General features: G+C 38.3%; 2 protein-coding genes across 2 annotated transcripts; both read left to right on the top strand.

Annotated features, from left to right (window-relative positions):
* Window positions 1-1,699: 1,699 nt before the first annotated feature.
* Window positions 1,700-2,203, top strand: LOC142528443 (uncharacterized). The gene has a single exon (XM_075633494.1). The coding sequence runs from the start codon at window positions 1,700-1,702 to the stop codon at window positions 2,201-2,203; it is 504 nt and encodes a 167-aa protein (XP_075489609.1).
* A 499-nt stretch (window positions 2,204-2,702) lies between these two features.
* Window positions 2,703-18,371, top strand: LOC142528634 (calpain-type cysteine protease DEK1). The gene is given in 33 exon segments (XM_075633712.1): window positions 2,703-3,019; window positions 3,175-3,305; window positions 5,324-5,574; window positions 6,143-6,325; window positions 6,431-6,566; window positions 6,791-6,921; window positions 7,027-7,141; window positions 7,228-8,206; window positions 8,325-8,435; window positions 9,152-9,210; window positions 9,288-9,450; window positions 9,852-10,125; window positions 10,244-10,394; window positions 10,515-10,626; window positions 10,715-10,880; window positions 11,029-11,099; window positions 11,226-11,317; window positions 11,460-11,622; window positions 11,712-11,783; window positions 12,633-13,010; window positions 13,098-13,213; window positions 13,298-13,595; window positions 13,877-14,196; window positions 14,370-14,721; window positions 14,850-15,170; window positions 15,597-15,701; window positions 15,866-15,994; window positions 16,368-16,748; window positions 16,829-16,966; window positions 17,134-17,370; window positions 17,470-17,547; window positions 17,549-17,893; window positions 17,965-18,371. Coding segments are annotated over 31 exon segments (6,432 nt in total). The 5' UTR covers window positions 2,703-3,019; window positions 3,175-3,183; the 3' UTR covers window positions 17,777-17,893; window positions 17,965-18,371.
* The last annotated feature ends 38 nt before the right edge of the window (window positions 18,372-18,409 follow it).

Here is an 18,409-nt window from a genome sequence, read left to right as displayed (position 1 = left end):
CCCTGGACCACACCCAGACCCAGCCTAAGCCTAGCCCAGCCCCTGAACCCACGCAGCAAGTACCTGCGCAAGCCAACTCCTAGACGCGGCCCTCCCTTGCGTGATTTAGGAGTTTTGCCATGCTAGGACTCCTCCATCCTCTAAACCCCGAATTCCTCCACCTAGTCGTCCCTGCACCACCCTCCAGACCTTCCTGCACCACGCCTGGACCCGCGCACCAGCTTAGGCGCTTGCACCAGCCGCGCGCCACTTTGTTCTTCAAGCGGGTCTCGCGCATTTCCCTTCCTCCCTACGTGCAGCGGTGCCCATCCTCCCTAGGACTCCTCCTAGCCTCTCAACACGACCCTAGCCAAGCCCTACCAGCCCTGGCCGAGCCCCCTAGCCCCATGCAAAAAATCGAGTCCCTTGGACCCCCCACATGCACACACAGATTCTTCAAAAACCTCACGGCTCTCTTCCCCTTAACCCATGTTTTTTTCCATCTTTGTTTTAACAAGTTTTGATCAAAGCCTAATTCATGGCAGTCCCTTTTCCAACATACAAACATGATTTTGAAGCAATACCCAAGCTTTAAAAATCCATGTCCATGTAAAAACGAAAATAAATAAAAAGTCACTTGTTTTTCATGCAAAAATTCAATTAAATAAAATACTATGGTGTGATGGATGATTAAAGGAAAGAATATGGTGTGCCTTTGCGTTTCAAAAGCACGAAAACGTTGGCGATTGAAGAACGGCGACGACGAGACGATGGCTTGATTTTTCCCTTTGCAAATATCGAACTTCCTCTTGCAAATATTGTGTGTGTCGTGTATGGTGTGAAAAGAAGAGTCCTAGTAGTTTGTTGGGTGAGGGAGGCGTGTGATGTGTGTGTATTATGGGGGTGGTTTGTATTATAAATACTAAATAAACCCCTAACAAGGCTTAGACCCAATAAGAAAGTTAATTAGGCCCAAATAGCCCAACAGTGCTTAATTAAAATATTAAAAATAATTTTGTTTAATAAAGTTTGTGAATTTATTAGCCGGGTTTCCAAAACGTTTGTTTTTTTGTTGAAAAACCAACACCGATAAAATTTACGTCCTGGCGTATAAAATCACCTTAAAACCCCTTATTTTCAAAAGTAAGAAAAAGCATCAACCCTCTTTTAAATAATTAAAAACAATTATTTAATAAAAAACATTTTCTATTTTTCAGCCATCGGCCTCCGTTCCTTGATCGCAACTCGAATAACCTTTAAAAATACATTTTAATGCAACCATATAGAAAAATAAGTTTTAAACATGCAAAATGCACAACATAATTAATTAATGCAATTAAAACATTTAATTAAAATACACAAAGAATTTAATAATTGCATACATGTGGTTTGCGTGGACCTTCGAATTTCCGGGACGTTACATTTAAACAAGTGTTTTTAGCAAACTTTACTTACGCTCTTTTTATTGCAATTATTTTTGGATGAACAGTTTATTTTAAATCGAAATTTGAGAGTTTATTTCTTATGTAAGAAAATTTTTATTTTTCCGCAAATTTCAAGTAGTTCAAAATACGGTACGTTACAGAGTGAATCTTGTACGATGTGTAATTTTTCCATGGATTCTTCCTGTCATGCTCTATTCTTCTGCCCTGCTCTTAAAGTCCTACGGAAGAACACACCGTTCTAGCATGTCTTAAGAGAAGCTTCCCGAACCACAACTATGGAGATATGTATATGGCTGAAATACCAAATGCCCGAAGACGAGTTCGAATATCTAGCAATACATACATGGGCAATTTGGAGAGAAAAGCGGAAATTTCTTCATGGAGATAACAGGAAACCGATGATCGAAAATATCCCATGGAGCTCTGCAATGCTATCAGAATTTCAAAAGGTACGGATGATGGAGACAATTTCCTGCCAATCTGAGCGAGGAAGCCAGGAGAAGACTTGGAAGCCACCAAGGTCATCCACTCCCAGACTTAATGTAGATGCAGTCGTGAATGAGGATCAGAATCAATATAGCGTTGGTGAAGTAGTTCGAGATACTCAAGGCCGGCTATTTTTGGCATTCGGGAAACAAATTAATCAACCAATTTCTGTAGTTCATGGTGAACTCCTGGCAATCCGAGAAGACATTAAACTCTTTTATGAGAAATGTTTTCAAAATGTTCAAGTTGCATCAGGTTCTTTTTTGGCGGTACAGGCAGTCACCAACAAATAGATGTATCTCGGCTATATTGGATTCTGCACGGCATAAATAATAGATAACATGAAAGCACCTATGATTTCTGAGATTATTCATGAACGCATATCGGCTAATAAAGTAGAACATCATATTGCTCGTTTTCTTTGTCATCCCCTTCATCTTTTGTTTGGGTGAATGATGATTTTTTATTCCTGGTTATTTAAGCTTGTAATTGACGATTATTTGCAATAATATTATGAGATTTTGACCTTAAAAAAATAGTATGTAACCAATGAGTACTGTAATTAGGAAGAATGTTTCTCAATAATTATTATGATTACAAAGGAAGGTGAGAAGCATATTTCACACACACAAAACGACACCCTACAACGTGACAAGACATCCCATTGGTGCGTGTCAGCTACGCTCCACAGCTTAAATCCCTACTCGGACAAAATTCCCAGCTGTTACTTTTATATTTACAACCACAACCTCCACATATAAACCAAAGTTCGTGTTTATTTATTTTATTTTATTTTAAAAAAGAACAGAAAAACCGTAGCCCTTTCCTCTCTCTCACACACAAAACCTAAAGCCCTCCAATCTCTCTCAGTTTTTGTCAAAAAGTGTGTATTTTCTTTTTCAAATGCAAGAATTGTTGACTCTCTTTACCTTAGTCGCTCCCAATCGAACATAAAATCTCACTCATTTTTGGGATGTGCTGAAGCTACTAAATTAGGGCAAAACCTTAACTTTCTGGCAGTTGATTATGGTGGGGCTGTGCATTATGCTGGAAGACTCTAGCTTTTCGAGCTGAAGTTTCGGGGAAATGCCCCGATTTCACTGATATAGGTCAGGTGTATATTTTTCTTGAAAAATCTGCTTCGGCGCTCCTCCAAGTTGAGGGTTTCTGCAATTTTCTGGTTTTTTTCGGTTCTTAGACCGTTATGTTTCGCACAAGTTTTTTTAATTGTTAGTATGTGATTGGTGTTTTGCGGCGACTATAGGTGAAAGAAATGGAAGATGAGCATGCGTTTATCCTGGCATGTGCAATTTCAGGGACTCTCTTTTCTGTTCTAGGTGCTGCTTCTTTTGTTATACTCTGGTTGGTGAATTGGAGACCTTGGCGCATCTATAGGTAACATGGTTTTAGCTCCTTTTTATATCTATTACCTTTTCTGTTTTTGGATAACTAAAGCTTGCTCCGGTACCAACAAACAATTGTATTTAACTAATCTGGTCGAGCTCCAACAGTGTCAGTGGATGATTACACAGAATGATAGATTATGGTTATCCTTGTGTATATTAAAATTGGTTTTTTGTCTCATTTAGATTTTGAAATGCCCATTTTACAATAGTTGAATTGGTTGAAATAACGCTGGTAAAATTGGGTTTGGTGAATCATTTTTCAATACGAGTTACTTCTTCTTCAGATCAGTTACTGTTTATCTGAAAATATTCATGAGACAGTGGAGGATTTCTCCAGTTTAAACTCGATTCAGAAATGCAAGAGTATGCCATGTTGCCTAGTTTCTAAATGTGGGTTGTGAATCTAGGATTTGTTTGAACAGGGATTATTCAAATTTGTTTCTTATTAAATAAAGCAGGTGGTCTATTCAAATAAGGAAGGTTCTTATGAAAAACATTTTCAGATTTGAAATTCTTGTAAGGCGCTTCTTTCTCTTGATATCTGCATGAGGTTAATGCTTCAAATAAATCTCACTTGACTTTCCTCGAACCATTATTTTTTAAGATTGACCAATCTATTTATAGCAAGCAGAAGTACTAGAATAGTATCTATGACACTGGATTCCGAATCCACCTCATAGTTACTGCTTGCCATTTATTGTGACTGTTTTTGAAATATTTGGCATGTATATCTAATTGTCACGTTCCTGCCATTTTATCATAGATAATTATAAATATAACTTCGAAAACCAAACATTCTAGTTGTCTAATTGGTCAAGTATGTCGCTTGACAAGCCATTGGAATTGAACTGGTGTGAAATTCCGTGGGATATTCTGTTCTAGTTGTCTTTTAGTAACTAATTGTTCAAGTATGTCTCTTGGCGAGTCAATGGAGTTGAACTGGTGTGCAATTTTTTGGTGTATTTTAGTTTGTCTCATAACTGGTTGTAAAGTGAGAACGCTCTTACAGTTTCTAGGATCTTAGGAGAATGGATATGTCAATTGTTGTGCCTTTTCCGTGGCTCCTTTTTATTTACTTTTGGTTTTACAGGGTAAGTGCAAAAGAAGCACCTGATATTTTATTGAGATACGGATAATTTTTCATTCACCATATATTTCTTATTTTGCTTCCTTTTGCCCCTCAAAATTATTCATTTGAAATAATGTGAGTTATTTTTCTATACTAATATTCAGGTTTTCCTTTTCTTCTTCAGTTCTCTTATTCTGGTGTTGACCTTCGCACTGCTTGATTGAAAAAATCTTATGGGATAAGAATGTTAAGTGCTGTTTTAGTTGCTAAATGTAGTGTTTGGCCTTTGGGATTTGTTCACCTAATTGTTAGCATAAACAGGAAAATCAACAATTGGGTTCTACATATGAGATAGGGTTTCTGAAGAAACTGTACTGTTTCTTAATGGTACCTATGATAGTCTACCTTGATTTGTTTTGTGATTATTTAGTTTTCCTTTCGTCTCTCACTTTTCTTGACTACTTTGTATCATTTTATATGCTTGATTATATATGTGTTTTTTCCCAAATTGATGTAGAAAAGCCTTTTAAGGATGGAAAAAGATGTAAAGGATTTCATAACTAAATGTGATCTCAGTTTTACTAATCTTGAGAAAGCTGCCCTATGCAGCATCTTCATTATCATATTACTATTATTGCCTTTTTCTATACTTTTTTTGGTTTTAAAAGTTGATACTTTGAGAACTCTGTAGATATGCTCTCGTTATCTTTAACTGCATGATGAGTTGATATGACATTTATAGTATGGATAGGATGGCCTTTGTATTGATTATGGTGGTTCTTATGGATTAAAATTTCTTATTTATATTTTCTTCCTGTCTTTACTTTGTGCACAAAAAATCAGATCCTTGGTTTACCATTGTTCCACTTGATGCTAAGGCGTATCTCATTGGGTGCATGTAGAACTTTAACTGAATCTTCTTCGTCATTGTGTTTCAGTTGGATCTTCGCTAGAAAATGGCCAGATTTTGTTCAAGGACCGCAGCTGGGAGTATTATGTGGACTTTTTTCCTTTGGTGCTTGGATAATTGTCATTTCACCGGTAGTTGTGGTGATTGTATGGGGTTGCTGGTTGATAGTGATATTAGGGCGAGACTTAATTGGTCTTGCTGTTATAATGACTGGAGTTGCTCTACTTTTGGCATTCTATTCTGTAATGCTATGGTGGAGAACCCAATGGCAAAGCTCAAGTATGTATCTCTTATTTTTGGTTCATTGTTTTGGAACTTTTTGACATGAAAACAAAGTTTCTGGGTAAGAATTTTAATTTGTCCTTTGGGGAGGACCCATGAAATTTTACAAAATTTCATCGAGTCCATTTTTAGCAGCTAATTGATATGAAAACCCCTTTAATATGAGTCTTAACAGACGAGGGACTGTGTATAATTGAATCAGGAAGAAGTTTAGGCATGCTCCGCTTCTGATGCTCTTTCTGCAAGCACGCAAGCCCTGTTGTTTGTCTGGCTGCGATTAGTCTATGTGTTCTATTGGTCTAAATGTTTCATTTTTACCAATTGCATCTGTACTAAACATGTTTATTTTAGTTTTTGACCCTCTGTCCTACCCTTTAAGCTTTGACTCAGTTAAAATTTCTGTCATTTATGGATTTTGTTATAAAGGATTTGAATTACTCTGATTTTGCTCAACCATCCTCTCCAATGCCCTTAATACACATGGAACTGACCTCTGCATGACGCGTATGGGTTTTGTACTTATATTCAACAAAAAATGAATAACCTGCATGAAAAACTTGAACAGGGGCTGTTGCTGCTCTTCTGCTTCTGGCTGTTGGATTGCTTTGTGCATATGAGCTTTGTGCCGTGTATGTTACGGCAGGTGCAAAAGCATCTGACCAGTATTCATCTTCAGGCTTTTTCTTTGGTGTGTCTGCAATCGCCCTTGCAATCAACATGCTTTTCATTTGCAGAATGGTTTTCAATGGTAAGTCATCATTTTGGTTATGGGCATCAAAACTGCTTCTCATTCGGTATTGTCTTTTAATTTGATATTTGTGTTTTTGGCAATCCTCTTGCATGACTTCTTCAGGAAATGGTTTAGACATCGATGAATATGTCAGAAGAGCATATAAGTTTGCTTATTCAGATTGTATTGAAGTGGGCCCCGTTGCTTGCTTACACGAACCGCCAAATCCCAATGAATTATATCCTCGGCAGTCTAGAAGGCAAGTTCTATATCTCGTTGGATTTCTCTTTAGACCCTCTATTTCATTATGTCTTTGCTATACAAACATTTACTCGTGCAACTGCTTGTTGGTTACTTTTATGTATGGTTCAACTTTATATCAATTGAATTCCATCATCTTGTGTATACACCCATTTCGTTTTATGTTTATCGTTAATCTTTTATGTTTTCAATAATTTGTTTTTTCTCAAATATTTTCTACAGGGCTTTGCACCTTGGGCTTCTCTATTTTGGTTCTCTTGTAGTTCTGCTTGTATATTCTATCTTGTATGGCCTGACAGCCAAAGAATCACATTGGCTTGGAGCAATTACATCAGCAGCAGTTATTATTCTTGGTATATCCATTGGAAATAATAGAGTTTGTTATTTCCATTTCTAAATTATGCTGTTTTGTTGTTCTCTTGACAGATTATATCATCCTAATATTCTTTCTATGGTAGATTGGAATGTGGGAACATGCCTGTATGGGTTCAAGCTTCTCAAAAGTCGCGTTGCTGCACTTTTTGTCGCTGGGGCATCTCGTGTCTTCTTGATATGTTTTGGTGTTCATTATTGGTTTGTTCCATCCTTGTGACTAGATATTGAAACTTTCAATTTACTTGACCTAGTTAATCATGACTTCCACCTCAATCTTGTTACAGGTATCTTGGACACTGTATTAGTTATGCTGTTGTGGCATCTGTGCTGCTAGGTGCTGCTGTTTCTCGTCATCTATCAGTTACTAATCTGTCAGCTGCGAGAAGAGATGCGTTAGAGAGCACAGTAACTCGTCTTAGGGAAGGATTCCGAAGAAAAGAGCAAAACTGTTCATCCAGCTCATCGGAAGGCTGTGGTTCGAGTGTAAAACGTAATAGTAGTGCAGAAGCAGGCCAACTTGGTAATAATGCAACAACTTGTACTGGTGATATTAATTGTTGGAATAATGTTGATGGGATTCATAGTGAAAACAGCATGGATAGTGGGAGGCCGAGTTTTGCTTTACGTAGTAGTTCTTGTCGTTCTGTATTTCAAGAAACCGAAGTTGGGCCATCATCTATGGATAAAAATGTTGATCAGAATAGTTCTTTGGTAGTTTGTTCTAGTAGTGGCCTGGAAAGCCAGGGATGTGAGTCCAGTGCATCTAATTCTCTTAATCAGGCATTAGATTTGAATTTAGCCCTTGCATTTCAAGAGAAGTTGAATGATCCGAGAATTACTTCTATTTTGAAAAGAGGAGCAGCACATGGAGAGCTGGAACTTACCAGTTTATTACAAGATAAAGGTCTAGACCCTAATTTCGCTGTGATGCTGAAGGAGAATGGATTGGATCCGATGATACTTGCATTACTGCAAAGAAGTAGTTTGGATGCGGATAGAGATCACCGTGACAATAATAACACGACTGTGATTGACTCAAACATTGTTGACAATATTGCACCTAATCAAATTTCATTCTCAGAAGAACTTAGGCTCCATGGATTGGAGAAGTGGCTCCAGCTTTGTAGACTAGTTCTGCACTACATAGCTGGTACCCCAGAACGGGCATGGCTTCTCTTTAGTTTTGTCTTTAGCATGGAAACAACCATGGTAGCTATTTTCCGCCCGAACACCATAAAATTGATAAATGCTACACATCAACAGGTAACCGGCATGGTTATGCCAAGTATAGCCTAAAGTATTTATGACAATGCCATTAAGAAGCTTGCATGTGCTTATTCTCCACTTTCTCATTTACAAGCTTCACATGCTTCTGTTACAGTTTGAATTTGGCATTGCCGTGCTGTTGTTGTCTCCTGTTGTCTGGTCAATTATGGCTTTCCTTAGGTCACTGCAATATGAAGAATTGTCCATGACTTCAAAACCTCGGAAGGTAATGGTGATTATGTTGTTAAAGTTTTCTTTTCTTTTCTTTTCATGGATTGATATTTTCTAATTCGATGGACCATTGTTTGTAGCATTAATTTAAACATTCTCAACTTATTTGGCTAGGGTTGGATAAGGCAATGTTTGGTTCATGTGATTGGATGAGGAATGATGTGTGTTATAGGGATGATAATATGGATAACAAAATAATTTATGACTTTATGTTTGTAGAACTTCAGTCAAATGTTAGATGGTTTCATGGTACAAAGATGTATATAATCAATTAATGCCTCATTCCGTGCACCAAACAGTGTTTGAGTACCATATCATAGGCCCCCATCTCCTTTCTACATATGTTGCTTAAGAATTGCTCTTAAATAGTTCAATCCACAAATTGTTGAGTATACGTTCTTGGTTGTCAAATTATCTTTTTGGCTTGTGTGGAATGAAGCTTTGGAAGGATAATGTTATCTAAGTTCTAACTGTAAATAACATCAGGATGTGTTGTTTATATACAATCTGTTTGACAATAGCGCCTCATATATTTCCTTATTGTTCCTGCAAACATTCTACTTTTAGGTGTTGCATTTTCTAATTATTAGAATTTCAAATGTTCTAATGCTCAAGCATAATTTCATGTTATGTAATTCCTCGCCATTGCCTATCAGGATCTCTGCTAGCATTTATGTTTATGTATTTTCTGTTATCTTTCATCTTATGCAGTATGGCTTTGTGGCTTGGCTGGTGAGCACCTCAGTAGGATTGCTGCTCTCCTTCTTGAGGTATGACCTTTTGATTTCATGTGTTTGTTTTTTTAGTTGCTGACTTGAATGCAATCCTGATTGTCAATCTTTTGCAGCAAGTCGTCAGTTCTTCTGGGATTATCTTTGACGGTTCCTCTTATGGTGGCATGCCTTTCTGTTGGCATTCCCATATGGATACGCAATGGTCACCAGTTTTGGGCTTCTAGAGGTGGTGGTGAAGACAACATACAGAATCGTGCAATTATTGGGAAGATGGAGGTATAACATTTTACTTTTCTTGTAATTTGTCATAACTCGAGCTGGCTTCTGGAGATTTTGTTGCAACGTGATAAAATTCTACTGCTTTACTTGTTTTTCCTGAAAGGAAAAAATCCTCCATATTTTTATTCCACTTCACTTGTCACTGTTATTAAAGATAAATCATTTTAGCATTTTGTAGAAACCACCCAGAGGTTGTGAACCTTTTGTGTTATGTTGCTTGTTTTGCATTATTTGGACATGGGTGCTTTCTGGCACAAGATTTCAGTCGGATTCAGTTGTGTAATTGATTATTGTTAATGATATGTGCATATTTTTGTTTTTTATGGTTGCGGAATTAATGACTTCCTTTCTACTTTCTTTCATTTGGTATTAACGACATTACTGTAATTTAATGGCAGAGAATCGTTCTTTTCATTTGCATGTCCTTGTTTGCTGGATCTGTACTGGCTCTTGGTGGAATCATATCTGCTAAGCCTTTAGATGATTTAAGCTACAAGGGGTGGACTGGATACCAGAATCATGTTTCTTCCCCGTATACATCATCAGTGTATATTGGCTGGGCAATGGCTTCGATAATCGCCTTAATAGTGACTGGTGTGCTGCCGATTGTGTCGTGGTTTTCGACTTACCGATTTTCCCTGTCATCTGCTTGTTGCATTGGATTGTTTGCAGGTGAAGTATGATTTACTATTTAGATCTTGTGCCCAAATCTCTGAAGCATCATCTTTTTACTTGATTCCGTTTATGGGCATTATATAGCTTTACAATACTAAAATCTTGTTTTTTGTAGCTATCCTTGTGTCGTTTTGTGGTGCATCATATGTGAAAGTTGTGAATTCAAGAAATGACCAGGTTCCAACAAAGGCTGACTTTCTCGCTGCTTTGCTTCCATTAACTTGCATGCCTGCGATATTATCACTATGTTCCGGTTTGCTCAAATGGTATGTGAAGCAGATGTACTGTCTGACTGGATTGTTGTTTTATTCCTTCAGAATTGGTTTCAGTTGATGGTATGTATAAGAGTTATTCAAAGGCGTAACATCCTCAATATATTACTGCAGGAAAGATGACAACTGGAAACTTTCTCGTGGTGCTTATATATTTATTATGATCGGTCTTGTTTTGTTGCTTTCTGCCATTTCAGCAATTATTGTTACGATTCATCCATGGACGGTGAGCAAGCGTTTTCACTGAGTTTGTATGCTAAATTAAATTTCATTTCAGCTGCACCTTACATGATGTTTTGCTCTATTGCCTACAGATTGGTGTATCATTCCTTTTAGTGGTGCTCCTTTTGGTTCTGGCCATCGGTGTTATTCATTACTGGGCTTCAAACAACTTTTACTTGACACGGTTTCAAATGTTATGCGTGTGTTTTCTTGCATTTCTTTTGGCTTTGGCGGCATTCCTTGTTGGCTGGTTTCAAGGTGAAAGCTTTTAAAAAAACCTATGTGGAAACCACTGATAGAATAAACTGCATTGTTTACTTGTCTCATCTACTTTATTGAATTTCATAAATATGTATCTTCAAAGAATTCTTTTGTATTAAATAACATTGTAAATTTTTTTCCCCAGATAAGGCTTTTGTTGGGGCGTCCGTTGGTTACTTCTCATTTCTTTTCCTTTTGGCTGGAAGGGCATTGACTGTGAGTAACATCTTGCCGTAAAACAGTTCAACAGCAATATGCCACTTTAATTTAGCTAGTCTTTGGGACAATTATATTCAACTTGATTTTTGGTGTATCTACATTTATCACTGTGCTACATTGCAGGTTCTTCTTTCACCCCCTGTTGTTGTTTATTCTCCTAGAGTGTTACCTGTATATGTTTATGATGCTCATGCAGATTGTGGAAAAAATGTCAGGTTTGTGACATCCCTTCGTTAACATCATATTAGTTTCTTTCTTCCATCATATGTAACTTCTTAGGTATTCTTTTTTATATGAATGACTCAGCTAGTTTCTGCATAACATTCTATTTGTGTTCAATCTTTCTTCTGTTTCCAGTGCTGCTTTTCTTGTGCTTTACGGGATTGCACTGGCTACTGAAGGTTGGGGTGTTGTTGCCAGCTTGAAAATTTACCCACCTTTTGCCGGTGCTGCTGTATCAGCAATTACACTTGTTGTGGCTTTTGGCTTTGCTGTCTCAAGATCATGCTTAACTCTTGAGGTTTTGCAGTCTTCCTGGCACTTATCTACACAATTTAGCATTTATAACTCTGGAATAGTCACAACTCGCTCTATTGTATAATTTTGTAGATGTTGGAGGATGCGGTTCACTTCCTTAATAAGGAAACTCTAATCCAGGCAATTGCGAGATCTGCCACCAAGGTGCGTTCTTGTTTAAAAGAAGAAATGAGTGAAAGTTAAATTTGCTATTCTCAAATCTCTGAAGAGAAGTTTGTCATATCTTAAATATGTCTTCTCAATAAGAACAATTTAAAATGTGGATAAAAAGGTCGAGCAGTTTCAGATTCATGCTAAAAAGTACATGGCTTTCACTCTGCATATGGTGCGCTTAATGAAGCAAAACACAAAATTGAAATGTGGGACCTGGCACATTAACATGCTCAGGAACCTGTCCAAGTTGTTTCTAGATATAATGAGGCTTACTTTGGTATTTCAAAAGGCTTTTGAGGTTCGAAAAAACCTTTACAAGTTCTTCGAACGCCGGAAGCTTGAAGCCTTGGACGATTATGTAATTTGTTGATTGCATGCATTCTAATTTGAGTGTGATTAACTAATTATATGTTTTATTTTTAGTGTTTGCATAATTGATTGAATTGCGATGTATTTTACATTGAATGTGTGTGTGATTGCGTGCATGCGTATACCTGTGATGATTCCTTTGCCATCTCTTCAAACTTTCAAGAATTACTGTCTTTTGTCCATGGTGTCGTATACAAGTCGATACACGTGTCTGTAGCTTCTGAATTTCTTGATGTTGTGGTTATATCTCGAAATTAGGTATTCAGTGCCACACGTTGGTGAAGCAAGTACTAAAAACGTATGAAAATAAAAGGAAAGAGGTGATTTTGTCAATGGAAGGTGATTTTGATTTCGTAAAGGCCATTCCATTCCAAAAGTTGCTGTTCTGCTAATTATGCTGAAATCTGGAACTTTTGGTTGTCTGAATGACTGCAGTCTTGCTTGGATTTTAAATTCAGTTATTCCTTGCAGACTAGAAATGCATTATCTGGAACTTACTCCGCTCCTCAGAGGTCAGCTAGTTCAGCTGCACTTTTGGTTGGAGACCCTACTATTGCACGGGATAGGGCAGGAAACTTCGTGCTTCCCAGGGCTGATGTCATGAAATTAAGAGATCGTTTGAGAAACGAAGAACTGACTATAGGGTCATTCTTCTCCAGACTGAGATGTTGTAACATTTTACGTCATGAAGCCACCAGTGACCTCGATCACAGGAGAGAAATGTGTGCCCATGCTAGAATTCTCGCTCTTGAAGAAGCTATTGATACTGAGTGGGTTTATATGTGGGATAAGTTTGGTGGTTATCTGCTTCTTCTGCTTGGTTTGACTGCCAAGGCAGAAAGGGTGCAGGTAATCATGGCTATATTCTGCTGTCCATGGGTGAATATTCTTGTTTTGTCTGCTGATGATTTTATTCTTTGTTTTTGTACTTACCAGGATGAGGTTCGCCTGAGACTGTTTCTGGATAGCATAGGATTTTCGGATTTAAGTGCTAAAAAAATTAAGGAGTGGATGCCTGAAGACCGTAGACAATTTGAGATTATACAGGAGAGGTTGAAAAGTTCCTATGTATAAATCTTGTGGACTTTCATTACTTTTTCCTGGCCATCCTTATTTTTCTTTATTGGTTCCTGTAGTTATTTAAGAGAGAAGGAGATAGAGGAGGAAGTTTTAATGCAGAGGCGCGAAGAGGAAGGAAGAGGTAAAGAAAGGAGAAAGGCTCTTCTGGAGAAAGAGGAACGCAAATGGAAGGAGATAGAAGCTTCTCTCATATCAAGCATTCCAAATGCTGGCAGTAGAGAAGCAGTGGCCATGGCAGCTGCCGTTCGTGCTGTAGGTGGTGATTCAGTGCTTGATGATTCCTTTGCGCGAGAGCGGGTCTCAAACATTGCTCGTAGGATACGATCAACTCAGTTATCTCAACGTGCACTTCAGGTGACTATTATGTTATAATTTACTTTGCTTCAGTAAGTGGCATGCCAAACTCTGTATGTTTGAGATTTTAGCATTTCGCCTATCAGGTAAGTTATTGTTGCAGTCATATTTGACTACAAATGATTATCTGTCTGTTATATTTTTTTGGGTGTATGGGGAGTGAGGCATGAGTCTGGATTGATTGGTTGGGTTGATCTAGGCAATTTGACTAGGTTTGAAGCTTTGCAGTGAAGGCATAAATTGCTGATGACAGTGTTCCTTTGTCTAATTTTTTATTGCAGACTGGACTTACTGGAGCTGTATGTGTGCTTGATGATGAGCCCACAACAAGTGGCAGGCACTATGGTCAGATCGATCTTAGTTTATGTCAGAGCCAGAAAGTTAGTTTCTCAATCGCGGTGATGGTTCAGCCTGAGTCTGGGCCAGTTTGTCTGTTGGGCACTGAATTTCAGAGCAATATATGTTGGGAAATTCTCGTGGCTGGTTCTGAACAAGGAATTGAAGCTGGACAAGTTGGCCTTCGCTTGATTACAAAAGGTGATAGACAGACATTTGTTTCCAAGGAATGGAGTATAAGTTCGTCCAGTATTGCAGATGGAAGGTAATGACCTATTTTCTTGCCACCATCAATAGACTCCTTGAATGTTTTCATTTTCATTTTCATTTTTTTTTAATTTAGTTTTTTGTCATCTATGCCCCTTTCGTCATCGAGTGTCAGCACTTCAATGGGTTTCACGTGTCTTCATGCTTTGTCTTAGATTCACTCTCTTGCAGGTGGCATATTGTCACAATGACAATCGATGCTGATTTAGGTGAGGCAACTTGCTTCATTGATGGTGGTTATGATGGATATCAGACTGGGCTGCCACTCAACATCGGTAATGGTGTGTGGGAACAAGGAACAGATGTTTGGATTGGTGTTAGACCACCCATAGATATGGATGCATTTGGGAGGTCTGACAGCGAAGGAACTGAATCCAAGATGCATTTGATGGATGTTTTCCTTTGGGGAAGGTGCTTGAATGAAGATGAGATTGCTGCTCTTCCAGCTGCCATGGGTTCTGGAGATTACAACTTTACTGATTACCTAGACGATAACTGCCAGTGGGCAGATTCGCCTCCTAGGGTTTGTGCTTAAGTTTGCTTCTCTGTTTTTACAATTTTTGCTTGATTTGAACTTCCATATGAATTTGTAATACGCCTTGGTGCTTCTAACCTGTTTTCTGATTGGTCTTTTGTGCCATTTTATAATAGGTTGAGGACTGGGAGAGTGATCCCGCTGAGGTTGATCTCTATGATAGAGATGAGGTAGACTGGGATGGGCAATATTCAAGTGGGAGGAAGAGGAGGGTGGATCGGGAAGGGATTGTTGTAGATGTTGATTCTTTTGCCAGAAGGTTGAGGAAACCCAGGATAGAGACTCAGGAGGAAATCAATCTACGTATGCACTCTGTCGAATTGGCTGTTAAGGAAGCTCTCTTGGCAAGAGGAGAATCACAGTTTACTGATCAAGAGTTTCCCCCAAATGATCGATCATTGTTTGTGGATCCAGGAAATCCCCCATTGAAGTTGCAGGTAACTTATCAGCTAGTGTTCTTTTGCACGCATTACGTGCTTATACAGTTAGAAATATTTATTTAACATGATAAATTTTGGTATTTTCAAATTAATGATTTTTCTATATTTTTTTATTAAGAGAGATAGACTATATAAACATTTAAAAATATAGATTATGATAGGATTGAAATTTAAAATATAGATAATGAAGACATTGAAAATAAAAAAGAAAGACTATTTTAGGGGGGGAAATCGTTAATAAAGTCATATAACAATATTATAATTGTAATTTTTAATAAGATTTCACCAAATTAAAGTTAGTATAGGGACCTCAAGTTTAATTAAATAGTTAGATTTTTCCTGCAACGGATGCTTATTTAAACCTGTCACTACTATTCCGCTCTACTGTCTTTGCTTCTCAACTTTGCTGGATCTTTCTCATAGGTTGTGTCTCAATGGATGAGACCTACTGAAATAGTCAAAGAGAAGCATCTGGATTCTATTCCAAGCTTATTTTCGGGAACAGCAAATCCTTCTGATGTTTGTCAGGTCTTTCACTTATGTTCTCCCTTCCTCCCCTATTTCCATTTCCCCCGCCGTGTATGTGTATGTATGTGTATGGTCCTCTTACAGGTTGAGGGGGGGGCATTGCCTCTGTGCCATCTCATTCTTGTTTAGTTCTTAATTTTTTTCTTGTAATCTACCTTGAATAGGGTCGATTGGGCGATTGTTGGTTTTTGAGTGCTGTTGCTGTTCTGGCTGAGGTTAAACGCATATCAGAAGTCATTATCACTCCAGACTACAATGAAGAAGGAATATATACAGTTCGTTTTTGTATTCAGGTGGTTTAGTTTCTTAGTCACGTTTGTTTTGTTAAATTGTTATCTTTCTTTTGCTAGAAACCTGAAATTGTTCAATTTTTGCTCATAAGAATTTGGGAGCCACACTAAAGGTGTTTTAAATTATATATAAGCAGTAAAGGACCCCTCTTGATACATTTTTTTATGTTTTCATATGTGGAGTTTCATTTCAGTGCTTTTGCTGCGTGTTCTGCCGCAGAATCGGAAGCTATTCCAATTGTTCATTGTAGTAATGATACTGAGACTCTGCAAGTTCTTGGGTTTTTTTGCTGTTTTTTAACTGAAGGCCATGGTAAATTGTCACTGTGATTGTCTGATTTATTTTGGAAATAACGCTTACTTTACTTAATGTCAGGGGGAATGGGTTCCTGTTGTTGTAGATGACTGGATTCCTTGCGAATCTCCAGGCAAACCAGCATTTGCAACCAGCCGGAAGGTGAATGAGTTGTGGGTCTCTGTACTGGAAAAGGCATATGCTAAGCTCCATGGTTCATATGAAGCGTTAGAAGGTGGTCTTGTCCAAGATGCTCTAGTAGACCTTACTGGAGGTGCTGGGGAGGAGATCGATATGAGATGTTCTCAATCACAGATTGATCTTGCAAGTGGAAGACTATGGTCTCAACTGTTGCGCTTTAAACAAGAGGGATTTCTGCTTGGTGCTGGTAGCCCTTCAGGGTCAGATGTGCATGTTTCTTCTTGTGGAATCGTGCAAGGACATGCATACTCAATATTGCAAGTATGTTGATCCACAGTGTATCTGTGATGTCTCAAAACTTTGAACACTTCAATCACTTCTTTTGTATCCTAATTGTTCAGGTACGCGAAGTGGACGGCCACAAACTTGTTCAGATCAGAAATCCTTGGGCAAACGAGGTTGAGTGGAATGGCCCTTGGTCCGATGCATCCCCTGAATGGACTGATAGGATGAAGCACAAGCTTAAGCATGTACAGCAGGTTATTGAATTTCTGCTCTCTTTAATTGGTCTTTAATTATTGTGCGGTTTTACAAAGGATGTCATCTTCTGAAAATAGCATCCTATGCTATCTTTACTTGCATGAATTAACATTCAAAAACTTGCGTATTTCATTTTGCTACATCTGATGATATGGATTTGAAACAGGCACAAGATGGTATATTTTGGATGTCGTGGCAAGATTTTCAAATTCATTTCAGGTCAATATATGTATGCCGCGTCTACCCATCTGAGATGACTTATTCCCTCCACAGTCAGTGGCGTGGCTACAGCGCTGGAGGCTGCCAAGACTATGATACGTGGCATCAAAATCCACAATTCCGGTTGAGGGCAACTGGACCTGATGTATCGTTGCCTATTCACGTTTTCATTACCTTGACTCAGGTGTAGCCTCCTATGTACAGTAATTGGACTTTAGACATTGAGATCTTTCATTCCATTTGTTTAATGCCATACTAACATGACCTTGACCCAAATTGCTAGGGGGTGAGTTTCTCGAGAACAACAGCAGGTTTCAGGAATTACCAATCGAGCCATGATTCCATGATGTTCTATATTGGCTATGAGGATTCTTAAGACACGAGGCCGCCGTGCTGCCTACAATATTTATATGCATGAATCAGTTGGAGGAACTGATTATGTTAATTCTCGGGAAATATCATGTGAAATGGTCCTGGATCCTGATCCAAAGGGGTACACGATAGTACCCACAACAATACACCCTGGAGAAGAGGCACCCTTTGTTTTATCTGTCTTCACTAAATCCTCGGTAGCGCTGGAAGCCTTATAGCTTGCAGTCCTTTGGGTTCAGTATCTGCAGGAGTAGTCTGCCTTGCTTGGCTATGTCGTGGCCATTCATATGCATCCCCAATCAGACACGAGCAAAAATGGGCAGCAGAGTTTCATGGTAAGAATTTGCTCAAGTTGAACTAATCATACTAGTTTCATGGTTTGTCATTATCCTTACTGTTTTTCCAGTACTGAAAATTGACACCAGGCAAATGAACCCTCAATCTTTAGGCCAAGCTACATGCAATCACATTATTTTGTCGTGGAATTGCTATCATCTGTTGGGATCTGTGAACAGCGGCATCAGTTCATGGTTATTTTAGGCGATCTAATCTGACCTGCCTTCACCACCAAGGGTAAAATTGTGCATACAAAGGCAAAGTATAGGAGGTAGTAGCATTATAATTGTAAATGAGCGGCATGGAGAGTAGGGTAACACTTGTTCCTGTTAGTTATTTATAGGTTTACAAAAATACCAAATGTGGGTGGCTGAATCATCCATCAGCCACAATTTTGAAGCTTTAGATAGGTGACCGAAGCTCTTTGTAAAAACATTTAATTTTTTTAAACCGTAATCCAACCTCTTCTTTAATCTATTTGATACTAGTGTCAATCTTCATTATTTAGCAGAAGG

The sequence above is a fragment of the Primulina tabacum genome, chromosome 16 (assembly GCF_025594145.1).
Source record: "Primulina tabacum isolate GXHZ01 chromosome 16, ASM2559414v2, whole genome shotgun sequence".
Taxonomy (NCBI): domain Eukaryota; kingdom Viridiplantae; phylum Streptophyta; class Magnoliopsida; order Lamiales; family Gesneriaceae; genus Primulina; species Primulina tabacum.
The sequence above is the reverse complement of the archived record's forward strand: the minus strand, read 5'-3'. Positions and strand labels throughout refer to the sequence as shown.